Source organism: Salvelinus fontinalis, chromosome 23, assembly GCF_029448725.1.
Source record: "Salvelinus fontinalis isolate EN_2023a chromosome 23, ASM2944872v1, whole genome shotgun sequence".
Taxonomy (NCBI): domain Eukaryota; kingdom Metazoa; phylum Chordata; class Actinopteri; order Salmoniformes; family Salmonidae; genus Salvelinus; species Salvelinus fontinalis.
The window spans coordinates 4237081-4254333 of NC_074687.1; the positions used below are offsets into that span (position 1 = coordinate 4237081).

Here is a 17253-nt window from a genome sequence, read left to right on the forward strand (position 1 = left end):
ATTAGTTCATTAGAGTTACCGGCCTCAGAAATTGCAGCCCAAATAAATGCTTAGCAGAGTTCAAGTAACAGACACATCTCAACATCAACTGTTCAGAGGAGACGGCATGAATCAGGCTTTCACGGTTGAATTGCTGCAAAGAAACCACTACTAAAGGACACAAATAAGAAGATGAGACTTGCTTGGGCCAAGAAAGACGAGCAATGGACATTAGACCGGTGGAAATCTGTCCTTTTGGACTGATGAGCCCAAATTTGAGATTTTTGTTACCAACCATTGTGTCTTTGTGAGATGCAGAGTAGGTGAACGGATGATCTCCACGTGTGTGGTTCCCATTGTGAAGCATGGAGGAGGAGGTGTGATTGTGTGGGGGTGCTTTTCAGGCGACACTGGTGATTTATTTGAATTAAAGGCACACTTCACCAGCATCCCATCTGGTTTGCACTTAGTCCCACTATCATTTGTTTTTCAACAGGACAATAACCCAAAACACAGCTCCAGGCTGTGTAAAGACTATTTGACCAAGAAGGAGAGTTATGGAGTGCTGCATCAGATGACCTGGCTTCCACAATCACCGACCTCAACCCAATTGAGTTGGTTTGGGATGATTTGGACTGCAGAGGGAAGGAAAAGCAGCCAACAAGTGCTCAGCATATGTGTGAACTCCTTCAAGACTGTTGGAAAAGCATTCCAGATTAAGCTGGTTGAGAGAATGCCAAGAGTGTGCAAAGCTGTCATCAAGGCAAAGGGTGGCTACTTTGAAGAATCTAAAATATATTGTGATTCGTTTAACACTTTTTTGGTTACTACATGATTCCATATGTGTTATTTCATAGTTTTGATGTCTTCACTATTATTCTACAATGTAGAAAATAGTAAAAATAAAGAAAAACCATTGAATGAGTGGGTGTGTCCAAACTTTTGACTGGTACTGTATATGACAAGAGGTCCCAAACACTGTATCATTGAGTTGTGAATAAATCTGTCTTTTGTTAGCGGTTGGTATTTGGGGTGTTTGTCAGAACCTTATTTCACTGTGTTGGATGTCACTGTCAACAAGACTCCAGGCTAAACTATTAGAACAGGAAATGTGAAAACAAAATGGTATCTTTTCTCTCATGAGTATACGCTGTATTCTTGTTGTTGTTTTATTTGTGTCTGCAACAGCCAGGGGTGTGGTGAGGTAAAACCAATGAGGGGTGAATGGATCAGGATGATGAAGAAGTAATACGCCTCTCTCTCATCCTCCTGCTGTTCTTCCTCTCCAACATGGCTCCTCTGTCCTTCTGTCATTGTGTCTCGTCGTTCTGTGCATGACTAACTAACCCACGGCCTCTCCAGTCTCATGTGTTTGTGTCCTCGTTTTGCTTTTCTTATCATGTAATCAATCACCAACCAGGAACTCAGTCACTTATGTTAGCTAAACTGCTGTGGGTGGAAGTTGACCTCAGGCACAGATCTAGGATCAGCTTACTCTCCCACAATTCTAACCAGCCATTAGGGGTTGGAAGTCCAAACAGACCTTAGATCAGTGTATCTAGTGTGTTGTGTTTGTCTGGAACAGGGGCGACGCGGAGTGACACAGGACTGCAGGTCATCATCCCTGGAGAGGAGATCATCATGGAGGAGACGATGAGCAACAGACATTCTGTGTTTGGAGAGAAGTAAGACCTTCTCCTTCCCTCCTCTTCCTCTTCTTCACCCTCCTCTTCTCCCTCCTACTTTTCGTCCTCCTCCTTGTCTTCCTCCTCCTCCTCCTTCTCCTCTTCCTCCTTCTCCTACTCCCCACCTCACTTCCTCCTCTTCTTCCTCCCTTTTCCATCTTCTCCTACTCCCCACCTCTCCCATCTCCTTTCCACCTCATCATCCCCTTCCTCCTCCTCCTCCCCCCTTCTTTGTTTTGGTCAGGGCTGAATATCTTGGTAACCCCTCACAGTTTCAGTCATCATGTTCTGCAGTGAGATGGTGTTCTCATCACAAGGCTTCTGTTTCTGGATGGTTAAGTGTGTTAGTTAGTGTGTAGACTAGTGCAGTACTGTGTGCATACATACAGTGCCTTCAGAAAGTATTCAGACTCATTGACTTTTTCCACATTTTGTTACGTTACAGCCTTTTTCTAGAATTAATTAAATAAATAAAAATGTTTAGCACACAATACCCCATAATGACAAAGCGAATAAACAGGTTTTCAGAAAATTTGGCAAATGTATTAAAAATGAAAAACAGAAATACCTTATTTACATAACTATTCAGAACCTTTTCTATGAGACTCAAAATTGAGCTCAGGTGCATCCTGTTTCCATTGATCATTCTTCAGATGTTTCGACAACTTGATTGGAATCCAACTGTGGTAAATTCAATTGATTGGACATGATTTGGAAAGGCACACACCTGTCTATATAAGGTCCCACAGTTGACAGTGAATGTCAGAGCAAAAACCAAGCCATGAGGTTGAAGGAATTGTCCATAGAGCACCGAGACAGGTCTAGGAAAGGGTACCAAACATTTCTGCAGCATTGAAGGTCCCCAAGAACACAGTGACCTCCATCATTTTTAAATGGAAGAAGTTTGGAACCACCAAGACCCATCCTAGAGCTGGCTGCCCGGCCAAACTGACCAATCGGGGGGAGATGGTCCTTGGTCAGGGAGGAGCAAGTACCCAATGGTCAGTCTTTTTATTTATTAAACTATTTATTTATTTTTTCCCTTTTTCTCCCCAATTTCATGGTTTCCAATTGGTAGTTACAGTCTTGTCTCATTGCGGAAACTCTCGTACGGACTCGGAAGAGGTGAAGGTCGAGAGCCGTGCGTCCCCCGAAACACAACCCAACCAAGCTGCACTGCTTCTTGACACAATGCCCACTTAACCCGGAAGCCAGCCACACCAATGTGGAGGAGGAAATACTGTACACCTGGTGACCGTGTCAGCATGCACTGCACCTGGCCCGCCACCGGAGTCGCTAGTGTGCGATGGGACAAGGACATCCCTGCAGGCCTAACCCGGGCGACGCTGGGCCAATTGTGCGCCACCCCATGGGTCTCCCGGTCACGGCCGGCTGCGACAGAGCCTGGACTCGAACCCAGAACCCGATGGTCACTCTGACAGAGCTCTAGAGTTCCTCTGTGGAGATGGGAAAACATTCCAGAAGGACAACCATCTCTACAACACTCCACCAATCAGGCCTTTATGGTAGTGACCAGACGGAAGCCGCTCCTCAGTAAAAGGCACAGGAGTTTGCCAAAATGCACCTAAAGACTCTCAGACTATGAGAAACAAGATTCTCTGGTCTGATGAAACCAAGATTGAACTCTTTGGCCTAAATACCAAGCGTCACGTCTGGAGGAGACCTGTTACCATCCCTACGGTGAAGCATGGTGGTGGCAGCATCATGCTGTGGGGATGTTTTTCAGCGGCAGATGAACATAGCAAAGTTCAGAGAGATCCTCGATGGATACCAGCCCAGGACCTCAGACTGGGGCGAAGGTTCACCTTCCAACAGGACAATGACGCTAAGCACACAGCCAAGACAATGCAGGAGGGGCTTAGGGACAAGTCTCGAGCTTGTCCTTGAGTGGCCCAGCCAGAGCCCAGACTTACATCCATCTCTGGAGAGACCTGAAGATAGCTATTTAGCGACAGTCCCCATCCTACCTGACAGAGCTTGAGAGGATCTGCAGAGAAGAATGGGAGAAACTCCCCAAATACAGGTGTGCCAAGCTTGTAGCTACATACCCAAGAAGACTCAAGGCTGTAATCGCTGCCAAAGGTGCTTCAACAAAGTACTGAGTAAAGGGTCTGAAGACTCATGTAAATGTGATATTTTAAGTTCTTTATTTTTTATAAATCAGCAAAAAACTCTAAAAACCTGTTTTTGCTTTGTCATTATGGGGTATTGTGTGTAGATTGAAGTGGGGGGAAAAACAATTTAATCAATTTTATAATAAGGCTGTAACGTCACAGACTGTGGAAAAAGTTAAGGAGTCTGAATACTTTCCCAATGCACTGTATATTAGGGCTGGGCGATATGGCAAATACATGATCACATTTTTCTTTTCATTCGATAATGATAATTATCACGATATTAATCCAATAATGTTTAAAGGGGTCATTTCTGCTTCAGACTCAAGCCTGCCTGGACAACCCAAAGACTTTAATGTTTCTTATTTATTGTCAGAAGTAGAAGAACTCACAAATAACATTAACTCCACTTTTTATTAAAGCTGTAAACCCTGACAAGTCATGAACAAGAAATAAAAAAGACAAAAACAAATCGTGCAAGTCAATATGCCTTATAACTGTTAGACTAATGGTACATCACAGTTGATGTTGGGTAGATGTTTATAACTGTTAGACTAATGGTACATCACAGTTGATGTTGGGTAGATGTTTATAACTGTTAGACTAATGGTACATCACAGTGGATGTTGGGTAGATGTTTATAACTGTTAGACTAATGGTACATCACAGTTGATGTTGGGTAGATGTTTATAACTGTTAGACTAATGGTACATCACAGTTGATGTTGGGTAGATGTTTATAACTGTTAGACTAATGGTACATCACAGTTGATGTTGGGTAGATGTTTATAACTGTTAGACTAATGGTACATCACAGTTGATGTTGGGTAGATGTTTATAACTGTTAGACTAATGGTACATCACAGTTGATGTTGGGTAGATGTTTATAACTGTTAGACTAATGGTACATCACAGTGGATGTTGGGTAGATGTTTATAACTGTTAGACTAATGGTACATCACAGTTGATGTTGGGTAGATGTTTATAACTGTTAGACTAATGGTACATCACAGTTGATGTTGGGTAGATGTTTATAACTGTTAGACTAATGGTACATCACAGTGGATGTTGGGTAGATGTTTATAACTGTTAGACTAATGGTACATCACAGTTGATGTTGGGTAGATGTTTATAACTGTTAGACTAATGGTACATCACAGTTGATGTTGGGTAGATGTTTATAACTGTTAGACTAATGGTACATCACAGTTGATGTTGGGTAGATGTTTATAACTGTTAGACTAATGGTACATCACAGTTGATGTTGGGTAGATGTTTATAACTGTTAGACTAATGGTACATCACAGTTGATGTTGGGTAGATGTTTATAACTGTTAGACTAATGGTACATCACAGTTGATGTTGGGTAGATGTTTATAACTGTTAGACTAATGGTACATCACAGTGGATGTTGGGTAGATGTTTATAACTGTTAGACTAATGGTACATCACAGTGGATGTTGGGTAGATGTTTATAACTGTTAGACTAATGGTACATCACAGTGGATGTTGGGTAGATGTTTATAACTGTTAGACTAATGGTACATCACAGTTGATGTTGGGTAGATGTTTATAACTGTTAGACTAATGGTACATCACAGTTGATGTTGGGTAGATGTTTATAACTGTTAGACTAATGGTACATCACAGTTGATGTTGGGTAGATGTTTATAACTGTTAGACTAATGGTACATCACAGTGGATGTTGGGTAGATGTTTATAACTGTTAGACTAATGGTACATCACAGTTGATGTTGGGTAGATGTTTATAACTGTTAGACTAATGGTACATCACAGTTGATGTTGGGTAGATGTTTATAACTGTTAGACTAATGGTACATCACAGTGGATGTTGGGTAGATGTTTATAACTGTTAGACTAATGGTACATCACAGTGGATGTTGGGTAGATGTTTATAACTGTTAGACTAATGGTACATCACAGTTGATGTTGGGTAGATGTTTATAACTGTTAGACTAATGGTACATCACAGTTGATGTTGGGTAGATGTTTATAACTGTTAGACTAATGGTACATCACAGTTGATGTTGGGTAGATGTTTATAACTGTTAGACTAATGGTACATCACAGTTGATGTTGGGTAGATGTTTATAACTGTTAGACTAATGGTACATCACAGTTGATGTTGGGTAGATGTTTATAACTGTTAGACTAATGGTACATCACAGTTGATGTTGGGTAGATGTTTATAACTGTTAGACTAATGGTACATCACAGTTGATGTTGGGTAGATGTTTATAACTGTTAGACTAATGGTACATCACAGTTGATGTTGGGTAGATGTTTATAACTGTTAGACTAATGGTACATCACAGTGGATGTTGGGTAGATGTTTATAACTGTTAGACTAATGGTACATCACAGTGGATGTTGGGTAGATGTTTATAACTGTTAGACTAATGGTACATCACAGTGGATGTTGGGTAGATGTTTATAACTGTTAGACTAATGGTACATCACAGTGGATGTTGGGTAGATGTTTATAACTGTTAGACTAATGGTACATCACAGTTGATGTTGGGTAGATGTTTATAACTGTTAGACTAATGGTACATCACAGTTGATGTTGGGTAGATGTTTATAACTGTTAGACTAATGGTACATCACAGTGGATGTTGGGTAGATGTTTATAACTGTTAGACTAATGGTACATCACAGTTGATGTTGGGTAGATGTTTATAACTGTTAGACTAATGGTACATCACAGTTGATGTTGGGTAGATGTTTATAACTGTTAGACTAATGGTACATCACAGTTGATGTTGGGTAGATGTTTATAACTGTTAGACTAATGGTACATCACAGTTGATGTTGGGTAGATGTTTATAACTGTTAGACTAATGGTACATCACAGTGGATGTTGGGTAGATGTTTATAACTGTTAGACTAATGGTACATCACAGTTGATGTTGGGTAGATGTTTATAACTGTTAGACTAATGGTACATCACAGTGGATGTTGGGTAGATGTTTATAACTGTTAGACTAATGGTACATCACAGTTGATGTTGGGTAGATGTTTATAACTGTTAGACTAATGGTACATCACAGTGGATGTTGGGTAGATGTTTATAACTGTTAGACTAATGGTACATCACAGTTGATGTTGGGTAGATGTTTATAACTGTTAGACTAATGGTACATCACAGTGGATGTTGGGTAGATGTTTATAACTGTTAGACTAATGGTACATCACAGTTGATGTTGGGTAGATGTTTATAACTGTTAGACTAATGGTACATCACAGTGGATGTTGGGTAGATGTTTATAACTGTTAGACTAATGGTACATCACAGTGGATGTTGGGTAGATGTTTATAACTGTTAGACTAATGGTACATCACAGTTGATGTTGGGTAGATGTTTATAACTGTTAGACTAATGGTACATCACAGTTGATGTTGGGTAGATGTTTATAACTGTTAGACTAATGGTACATCACAGTTGATGTTGGGTAGATGTTTATAACTGTTAGACTAATGGTACATCACAGTTGATGTTGGGTAGATGTTTATAACTGTTAGACTAATGGTACATCACAGTTGATGTTGGGTAGATGTTTATAACTGTTAGACTAATGGTACATCACAGTTGATGTTGGGTAGATGTTTATAACTGTTAGACTAATGGTACATCACAGTTGATGTTGGGTAGATGTTTATAACTGTTAGACTAATGGTACATCACAGTTGATGTTGGGTAGATGTTTATAACTGTTAGACTAATGGTACATCACAGTTGATGTTGGGTAGATGTTTATAACTGTTAGACTAATGGTACATCACAGTGGATGTTGGGTAGATGTTTATAACTGTTAGACTAATGGTACATCACAGTTGATGTTGGGTAGATGTTTATAACTGTTAGACTAATGGTACATCACAGTTGATGTTGGGTAGATGTTTATAACTGTTAGACTAATGGTACATCACAGTTGATGTTGGGTAGATGTTTATAACTGTTAGACTAATGGTACATCACAGTTGATGTTGGGTAGATGTTTATAACTGTTAGACTAATGGTACATCACAGTTGATGTTGGGTAGATGTTTATAACTGTTAGACTAATGGTACATCACAGTGGATGTTGGGTAGATGTTTATAACTGTTAGACTAATGGTACATCACAGTGGATGTTGGGTAGATGTTTATAACTGTTAGACTAATGGTACATCACAGTTGATGTTGGGTAGATGTTTATAACTGTTAGACTAATGGTACATCACAGTTGATGTTGGGTAGATGTTTATAACTGTTAGACTAATGGTACATCACAGTTGATGTTGGGTAGATGTTTATAACTGTTAGACTAATGGTACATCACAGTTGATGTTGGGTAGATGTTTATAACTGTTAGACTAATGGTACATCACAGTTGATGTTGGGTAGATGTTTATAACTGTTAGACTAATGGTACATCACAGTTGATGTTGGGTAGATGTTTATAACTGTTAGACTAATGGTACATCACAGTTGATGTTGGGTAGATGTTTATAACTGTTAGACTAATGGTACATCACAGTGGATGTTGGGTAGATGTTTATAACTGTTAGACTAATGGTACATCACAGTGGATGTTGGGTAGATGTTTATAACTGTTAGACTAATGGTACATCACAGTGGATGTTGGGTAGATGTTTATAACTGTTAGACTAATGGTACATCACAGTTGATGTTGGGTAGATGTTTATAACTGTTAGACTAATGGTACATCACAGTTGATGTTGGGTAGATGTTTATAACTGTTAGACTAATGGTACATCACAGTTGATGTTGGGTAGATGTTTATAACTGTTAGACTAATGGTACATCACAGTTGATGTTGGGTAGATGTTTATAACTGTTAGACTAATGGTACATCACAGTTGATGTTGGGTAGATGTTTATAACTGTTAGACTAATGGTACATCACAGTTGATGTTGGGTAGATGTTTATAACTGTTAGACTAATGGTACATCACAGTGGATGTTGGGTAGATGTTTATAACTGTTAGACTAATGGTACATCACAGTTGATGTTGGGTAGATGTTTATAACTGTTAGACTAATGGTACATCACAGTGGATGTTGGGTAGATGTTTATAACTGTTAGACTAATGGTACATCACAGTGGATGTTGGGTAGATGTTTATAACTGTTAGACTAATGGTACATCACAGTTGATGTTGGGTAGATGTTTATAACTGTTAGACTAATGGTACATCACAGTGGATGTTGGGTAGATGTTTATAACTGTTAGACTAATGGTACATCACAGTTGATGTTGGGTAGATGTTTATAACTGTTAGACTAATGGTACATCACAGTGGATGTTGGGTAGATGTTTATAACTGTTAGACTAATGGTACATCACAGTGGATGTTGGGTAGATGTTTATAACTGTTAGACTAATGGTACATCACAGTTGATGTTGGGTAGATGTTTATAACTGTTAGACTAATGGTACATCACAGTTGATGTTGGGTAGATGTTTATAACTGTTAGACTAATGGTACATCACAGTTGATGTTGGGTAGATGTTTATAACTGTTAGACTAATGGTACATCACAGTTGATGTTGGGTAGATGTTTATAACTGTTAGACTAATGGTACATCACAGTTGATGTTGGGTAGATGTTTATAACTGTTAGACTAATGGTACATCACAGTTGATGTTGGGTAGATGTTTATAACTGTTAGACTAATGGTACATCACAGTTGATGTTGGGTAGATGTTTATAACTGTTAGACTAATGGTACATCACAGTTGATGTTGGGTAGATGTTTATAACTGTTAGACTAATGGTACATCACAGTGGATGTTGGGTAGATGTTTATAACTGTTAGACTAATGGTACATCACAGTGGATGTTGGGTAGATGTTTATAACTGTTAGACTAATGGTACATCACAGTTGATGTTGGGTAGATGTTTATAACTGTTAGACTAATGGTACATCACAGTTGATGTTGGGTAGATGTTTATAACTGTTAGACTAATGGTACATCACAGTTGATGTTGGGTAGATGTTTATAACTGTTAGACTAATGGTACATCACAGTTGATGTTGGGTAGATGTTTATAACTGTTAGACTAATGGTACATCACAGTTGATGTTGGGTAGATGTTTATAACTGTTAGACTAATGGTACATCACAGTTGATGTTGGGTAGATGTTTATAACTGTTAGACTAATGGTACATCACAGTTGATGTTGGGTAGATGTTTATAACTGTTAGACTAATGGTACATCACAGTTGATGTTGGGTAGATGTTTATAACTGTTAGACTAATGGTACATCACAGTTGATGTTGGGTAGATGTTTATAACTGTTAGACTAATGGTACATCACAGTTGATGTTGGGTAGATGTTTATAACTGTTAGACTAATGGTACATCACAGTTGATGTTGGGTAGATGTTTATAACTGTTAGACTAATGGTACATCACAGTTGATGTTGGGTAGATGTTTATAACTGTTAGACTAATGGTACATCACAGTGGATGTTGGGTAGATGTTTATAACTGTTAGACTAATGGTACATCACAGTGGATGTTGGGTAGATGTTTATAACTGTTAGACTAATGGTACATCACAGTTGATGTTGGGTAGATGTTTATAACTGTTAGACTAATGGTACATCACAGTTGATGTTGGGTAGATGTTTATAACTGTTAGACTAATGGTACATCACAGTTGATGTTGGGTAGATGTTTATAACTGTTAGACTAATGGTACATCACAGTTGATGTTGGGTAGATGTTTATAACTGTTAGACTAATGGTACATCACAGTTGATGTTGGGTAGATGTTTATAACTGTTAGACTAATGGTACATCACAGTTGATGTTGGGTAGATGTTTATAACTGTTAGACTAATGGTACATCACAGTTGATGTTGGGTAGATGTTTATAACTGTTAGACTAATGGTACATCACAGTTGATGTTGGGTAGATGTTTATAACTGTTAGACTAATGGTACATCACAGTTGATGTTGGGTAGATGTTTATAACTGTTAGACTAATGGTACATCACAGTTGATGTTGGGTAGATGTTTATAACTGTTAGACTAATGGTACATCACAGTTGATGTTGGGTAGATGTTTATAACTGTTAGACTAATGGTACATCACAGTTGATGTTGGGTAGATGTTTATAACTGTTAGACTAATGGTACATCACAGTGGATGTTGGGTAGATGTTTATAACTGTTAGACTAATGGTACATCACAGTTGATGTTGGGTAGATGTTTATAACTGTTAGACTAATGGTACATCACAGTTGAAGTTGGGGTAGTTGTTGTCTTACAAGTTACAAGCAAGAAAGACAAGTCTGTCTACGGTCTCTGGCTTTAAAGCTGCCCTATGGCAGGTCACCATGTTGCCACCGGTGCTAAAAACACGCTCTTAGGGGGGGCTGGTGGCAGGAATGCACAGCGCTTTGCCAGGTGGATGACTTTGGGAAAGTGTTTTGATTGGTTTCACTGTGAGCATCAGGAGACTGAAGGTAGCAGCTGAGTTCCTTGTCTACCAGCTGGATTTCAGTAAGACCTTTCTCATTCAGAAAGTCCAAGACTACCGTTTTGATGGTTTGTGTGACCTCTGTTTCACCATCAGGTTTCATGACCTCTGTATTAAACAGGTGTAGTACTGGCTTCATGTAAGACATAAGACTCACCAGACAGAGCATCTGTGAATTCTAGGAGTGGGGTGAATGCCTGGTTGAAGGACTCAAGAACATCTATATCTGTGTAGGTGGGAGGATGTGCCGGGTCTTCTTGTCACTGGACCAGACCTGTGAAATGGCTTTCTGCTCCAGTACTCTTTGCACCATCTTTCGAAGTGATCCCACCTGGTAGGCGACTCTGTCACCAACTTGTCCTGGGGTAGGTTGTGTTCTTTCTGACCAACTGCCAGGTCTCTTCTTTGTCCACCAATAGGAAAAAGCACCTACCACTTTCTTACACACTCCAATTGCTCAATCCACCCGTTTGTCTCTACCCTTTCTCTAAGAGAAATTAAGAAAATGTTACAATCACAATAATCCCTTTAATTGTGTACAAATGTAATATTTAACTTAATCAGTTAATGGAAAAAAATGCACATTTAGTTTCATCTAACCAATCACTTCAATATACACAATTGACAAGGTTACTTACCAATGGCCAAGTGCAGACGATGTCCAAAACATTGCAGTCGGGTCCATTTGTTGATTTGAGCGGCCTTCACCACGTTCGCACCACTATCTGTTGTAATGCAGACCTGTCTGTCTTGACTGAGTCTCCAGGAGGCGAGAGCATCAATGAGCCCCTCCGCTGTAGCTTCACCGGGGTGGTCGTCGGGAAAGTATGATGTTTGAAGGCATTTATTTAGAAGATTTCACTCTTTGTCAATATAGTGGATAGTGAGTCTAATGTAAGGCTCTGACGTGTGACTAGACCACAGATCGGTAGTAGTAGCAAAATACATCAAATCTGTCTTGAGCTGTTCCTCAACTTTCCCCTACTGTAAAGGTTTTCTTCCAGGGGTGAAGGAGAGGACCAAAGTGCAGCGCGGCTAGTGTTAAACATGTTTAATACAAACACAAGTGAAACACTACAAACAACATACAAAATAACAAATGTGCAAAACCGATACAGACCTATCTGGTGCAGAACACAAACACAGAGACAGGTAACAAACACCCACAAAATCCCAACACAAAACAAGCCTCCTATATATGAGTCTCAATCAGAGACAACGACTACCATCTGTCTCTGATTGAGAACCCACACTAGGCTGACATAGAAACAGACAAACTAGACACACAACATAGAATTCCCACCCAGCTCACGTCCTGACCAACTAAACACAAATACAAAACAACAGGAAACAGGTCAGGAACGTGACAGAACCCCCCCCTCAAGGTGCGAACTCCGGGCGCACCCCTAAAAACTCAAGGGGAGGGTCTGGGTGGGCATCTGTCCGCGGTGGCGGCTCCGGCGGTGGACGAGGGCACCACTCCACCATTGTCTTTGTCCACCTCCTTAGCGTCCCTTGAGTGGCGACCCTCGCCCCCGACCATGGTCCAGGAACCTTCACCAACTCCCCTCTACAATAGAGGAGACAACTCAGGACAGAGAGGTAGTTCAGGACAAAGAGGTAGATCAGGACAGAGAGGTAGCTCAGGACAGAGGGACAACTCCGGACTAGTGGCAGCTCCGGACTGAGTGGCAGCTCCGGACTGAGTGGCAGCTCCGGACTGAGTGGCAGCTCCGGACTGAGTGGCAGCTCCGGACTGAGTGGCAGCTCCGGACTGAGTGGAAGCTCCGGACTGAGTGGCAGCTCATGACTGAGTGGCAGCTCATGACTGGAAGGCAGCTCATGACTGGAAGGCAGCTCATGACTGGAAGGCAGCTCATGACTGGAAGGCAGCTCATGACTGGAAGGCAGCTCATGACTGGAAGGCAGCTCATGACTGGAAGGCAGCTCATGACTGGAAGGCAGCTCATGACTGTAGGGCAGCTCATGACTGTAGGGCAGCTCATGACTGTAGGGCAGCTCATGACTGTAGGGCAGCTCATGACTGGAGGGCAGCTCATGACTGAAGGGCAGCTCATGACTGTAGGGCAGCTCATGACTGGAGGGCAGCTCATGACTGTAGGGCAGCTCATGACTGTAGGGCAGCTCATGACTGTAGGGCGTCTCTGGCAGCTCCTGACTGGCTGGCGTCTCTGGCAGCTCCTGACTGGCTGGCGTCTCTGGCAGCTCCTGACTGGCTGGCGTCTCTGGCAGCTCCTGACTGGCTGGCGTCTCTGGCAGCTCCTGACTGGCTGGCGTCTCTGGCAGCTCCTGACTGGCTGGCGGCTCTGGCGGCTCCTGACTGACGGACGGCTCTAGCGGCTCCTGACTGACGGACGGCTCTAATGGCTCGGAACAGACGAGCGGCTCTAATGGCTCGTGGCAGACGGACGACTCAGACGGCGCTGGGCAGACGGACGGCTCAGACGGCGCTGGGCAGACGGACGGCTCAGACGGCGCTGGGCAGACGGACGGCTCAGACGGCGCTGGGCAGACGGACGGCTCAGACGGCGCTGGGCAGACGGACGGCTCAGACGGCGCTGGGCAGACGGACGGCTCAGACGGCGCTGGGCAGACGGACGGCTCAGACGGCGCTGGGCAGACGGACGGCTCAGACGGCGCTGGGCAGACGGACGGCTCAGACGGCGCTGGGCAGACGGACGGCTCAGACGGCGCTGGGCAGACGGACGGCTCAGACGGCGCTGGGCAGACGCGCAGTTCAGACGCCGCTGGGCAGACGCGCAGTTCAGGCGCCGCTGGGCAGACGGGCAGTTCAGGCGCCGCTGGGCAGACGGCAGACTCTGGCCGGCTGAGACGCACTATAGGCCTGATGCGTGGTGCCGGAACTGGAGGTACCGGGCTGAGGGCACGCACCTCAGGGCGAGTGCGGGGAGGAGGAACAGGGCTCTGGCGATGCACTGGAAGCCTGGTGCGTGGTGTAGGCACTGGTGGTACTGGGCTGGGGCGGGAAGGTGGCGCCGGATATACCGGACCGTGAAGGAGGACACGCGCTCTTGAGCACCGAGCCTCTCCAACCTTACCAGGTTGAATGGTCCCCGTAGCCCTGCCAGTGCTGCGAGGTGGAACAACCCGCACTGGGCTATGCAGGCGAACCGGGGACACCACCTGTAAGGCTGGTGCCATGTACGCCGGCCCGAGGAGACGTACTGGAGGCCAGATACGTTGGGCCGGCTTCATGACATCCAGCTCGATGCCCAACCTAGCCCTCCCAGTGCGGCAAGGTGGAATAGCCCGCACTGGGCTAAGCACGCGTACTGGGGACACCGTGCGCTTTACCGCATAACACGGTGTCTGACCAGTACGACGCCCTCTCACTCCACGGTAACCCCGGGGAGTTGGCTCAGGTATTCAACCCGGCTTCGCCACACTCCCCTTTAGCCCCCCCCCCCCAAGAAATTTTTGGGTGAGCCTCTCGGGTTTCCAGCCACTCTGCCTTGCTAGCGCCTCATAATGCCGCCTCTCTGCTTTAGATGCCTCCAGCTCCGCTTTGGGACGACGACACTCCTCTGGCTCTGCCCAGGGTCCTTCTCCGTCCAGAATCTCCTCCCATGTCCATTCCTCCTTGTACTGCTGCTGCTGTTGCTGCTGCCCGTTGCCACGCTGCTTGGTCCGGGTTTGGTGGGTGTTTCTGTAAAGGTTTTCTTCCAGGGGTGAAGGAGAGGACCAAAGTGCAGCGCGGCTAGTGTTAAACATGTTTAATACAAACACAAGTGAAACACTACAAACAACATACAAAATAACAAATGTGCAAAACCGATACAGACCTATCTGGTGCAGAACACAAACACAGAGACAGGTAACAAACACCCACAAAATCCCAACACAAAACAAGCCTCCTATATATGAGTCTCAATCAGAGACAACGACTACCATCTGTCTCTGATTGAGAACCCACACTAGGCTGACATAGAAACAGACAAACTAGACACACAACATAGAATTCCCACCCAGCTCACGTCCTGACCAACTAAACACATACAAAACAACAGAAAACAGGTCAGGAACGTGACACCTACACTCTGCGTAGAGTTTAGGCAGTGTGGTGAGAGAAATGTTTGTGGCCAGGGAGCACGTTCCTGGGGTCAATTACATAGATAAGCCTCTTGAAACCTTCCTTTTCGACTGTGCTAGTTGGTAGCATGTCCTTAGCAATACAATGCATAATAGCATTTGTGATGTCTTTGTGTTTTCGATGTTTGCTTGTAGGACATAAACACTGTCACTGTAGACTGCTTCGAGCGAACATCCCTAGATCGGCTGGTGCTTGAGGGGCGTTTATCAATACCGTGGCGCAAACTCAAACTTCCTGCATGTTCCAAAGAGTGATTTTGCTTCAGATGTTGAAAAAGGTTTGTCGTATTACCAGACTTGGTAGCCACCTGTCTACGGCACAATTTGCACAGAACATTGCTCTGCTCTTTGTCGGACTTCAAAAACCAAACCACTTCCAAATAACTGAAACAGTTGAACCCTTTTCATCAATCATTTCTTCGTTGGAAGCTGCTCCTTCTCCATGGCTATCACTGCCCCTGTTTTCGTGGTTAATAGTGGCTCCTCGATCACTCGAGGTGCTGAGTGGTTTTTAGTGGGCGTCTACCTCTCCACGTGCATATTGTCACTTCTCCGCACGTTCCTGCTGCGTCAAAGAGGTCAAATGGACTGCTGTACCTAATTATTCTATATCCACATTATCCAAAATGAATCTAAACGTTTTTATATTGTTGTTGAGGGAAGTAATTACCTCGGTAATTATTGATATTGATTTATCGCCCAGCCCTACTGTATATGATAATGTATTTTTCTCTAGGATGGTGTTAACCGTCTGTGTTGTGTTGAAGGAGCCTGGAGGATGTAGTGTACGCCCTGAGGGACGAGGTACAGGAGCTCCAACAGGTGAATGTCCCCTCTGTGTCCCCATTATGCTGGCTTAAGACAGCCCTATGACAACTCATTACGGCATGCGACACTTGACATTACACTGTTATGACAGATGAAGTAGTAAAACTACCAAACGAATGCTTTGTGGCATATTAAGCTGACCTTTGACCCCTCAACAGGACAATAAGAAGATGAAGAGGTCGCTGGAGGAGGAGCAGAGGGCACGGAAAGAGCTGGATAAGGTTGTCCGGAGGGTGTCACAGAGTATGAATAACCACACCTGGGACGAGACTAACTTATGATTGAGTGCAGATACATGGTTATGTGTGTGTGTGTGTTGAGCTAGGGCCCCAAGTTTTTTCCACTCAGGTCATGTGGCTAGGAAATACTCCTAGCCTCACCTATATTAATGAGGAATGTCTTTGGTTCCATCCGTGAACTAACATGGACCTGGATTGGCGCCAAGCGTTTAAGAGTGTCTGGCCAGTAACCGAAAGGTTGCTGATTTGAATCGCTGAGCCGTTCTGCTCTTGAGCAAGGCAGTTAACCCCCAACAACAACTGCTTCCTGGGCCCAGATGAACTGGATGTTGATGAAGGCAGCTCCCCGCACCTCTCTGATTCATAGGGGTTAAATGTGGAAGACACATTTCAGTTGTAAACTGACTAGGTACTGTATCCCTCCCTCCCTCCCTCCCTCCCTCCCTCCCTCTCTCTCTCTCTCTCTCTCTCTCTCCCTCTCTCTCTCTCTCTCTCTCTCTCTCTCTCTCTCTCTCTCTCTCTCTCTCTCTCTCTCCTCTCTCTCTCTCTCTCTCTCTCTCTCTCTCTCTCTCTCTCTCTCTCTCTCTCTCTCTCTCTCTCTCTCTCTCTCTCTCTCTCTCTCTCTCTGTTTATAAATGCAATACAGCTCTAATGGTACTGTACAAAAACAACTCATCATTTCACCTCTTGTCTACTGTTATTCATTACTATGAAGTCCACCCATTTGGATGTA

General features: G+C 43.4%; 1 protein-coding gene across 5 annotated transcripts in view; it reads left to right on the forward strand.

Annotated features, from left to right (window-relative positions):
• Nucleotides 1-16977, forward strand: part of LOC129820740 (rho guanine nucleotide exchange factor 7-like) — a 59001-nt gene extending 42024 nt beyond the window's left edge. For 4 of the 5 annotated variants that reach the window (XM_055877658.1, XM_055877656.1, XM_055877654.1 and 1 more), the window contains 3 exons: nucleotides 1565-1664; nucleotides 16221-16275; nucleotides 16440-16977. In XM_055877658.1, coding sequence (XP_055733633.1) covers nucleotides 1565-1664; nucleotides 16221-16275; nucleotides 16440-16562 — 278 coding nt within the window. In that variant the 3' untranslated portion in view covers nucleotides 16563-16977. Of the gene's footprint in view, nucleotides 1-1564; nucleotides 1665-11556; nucleotides 11688-16220; nucleotides 16282-16439 lie in introns of those variants that run through there. The other variant, XR_008754232.1, reaches the window with a different exon arrangement.
• Nucleotides 16978-17253: the final 276 nt, after the last annotated feature.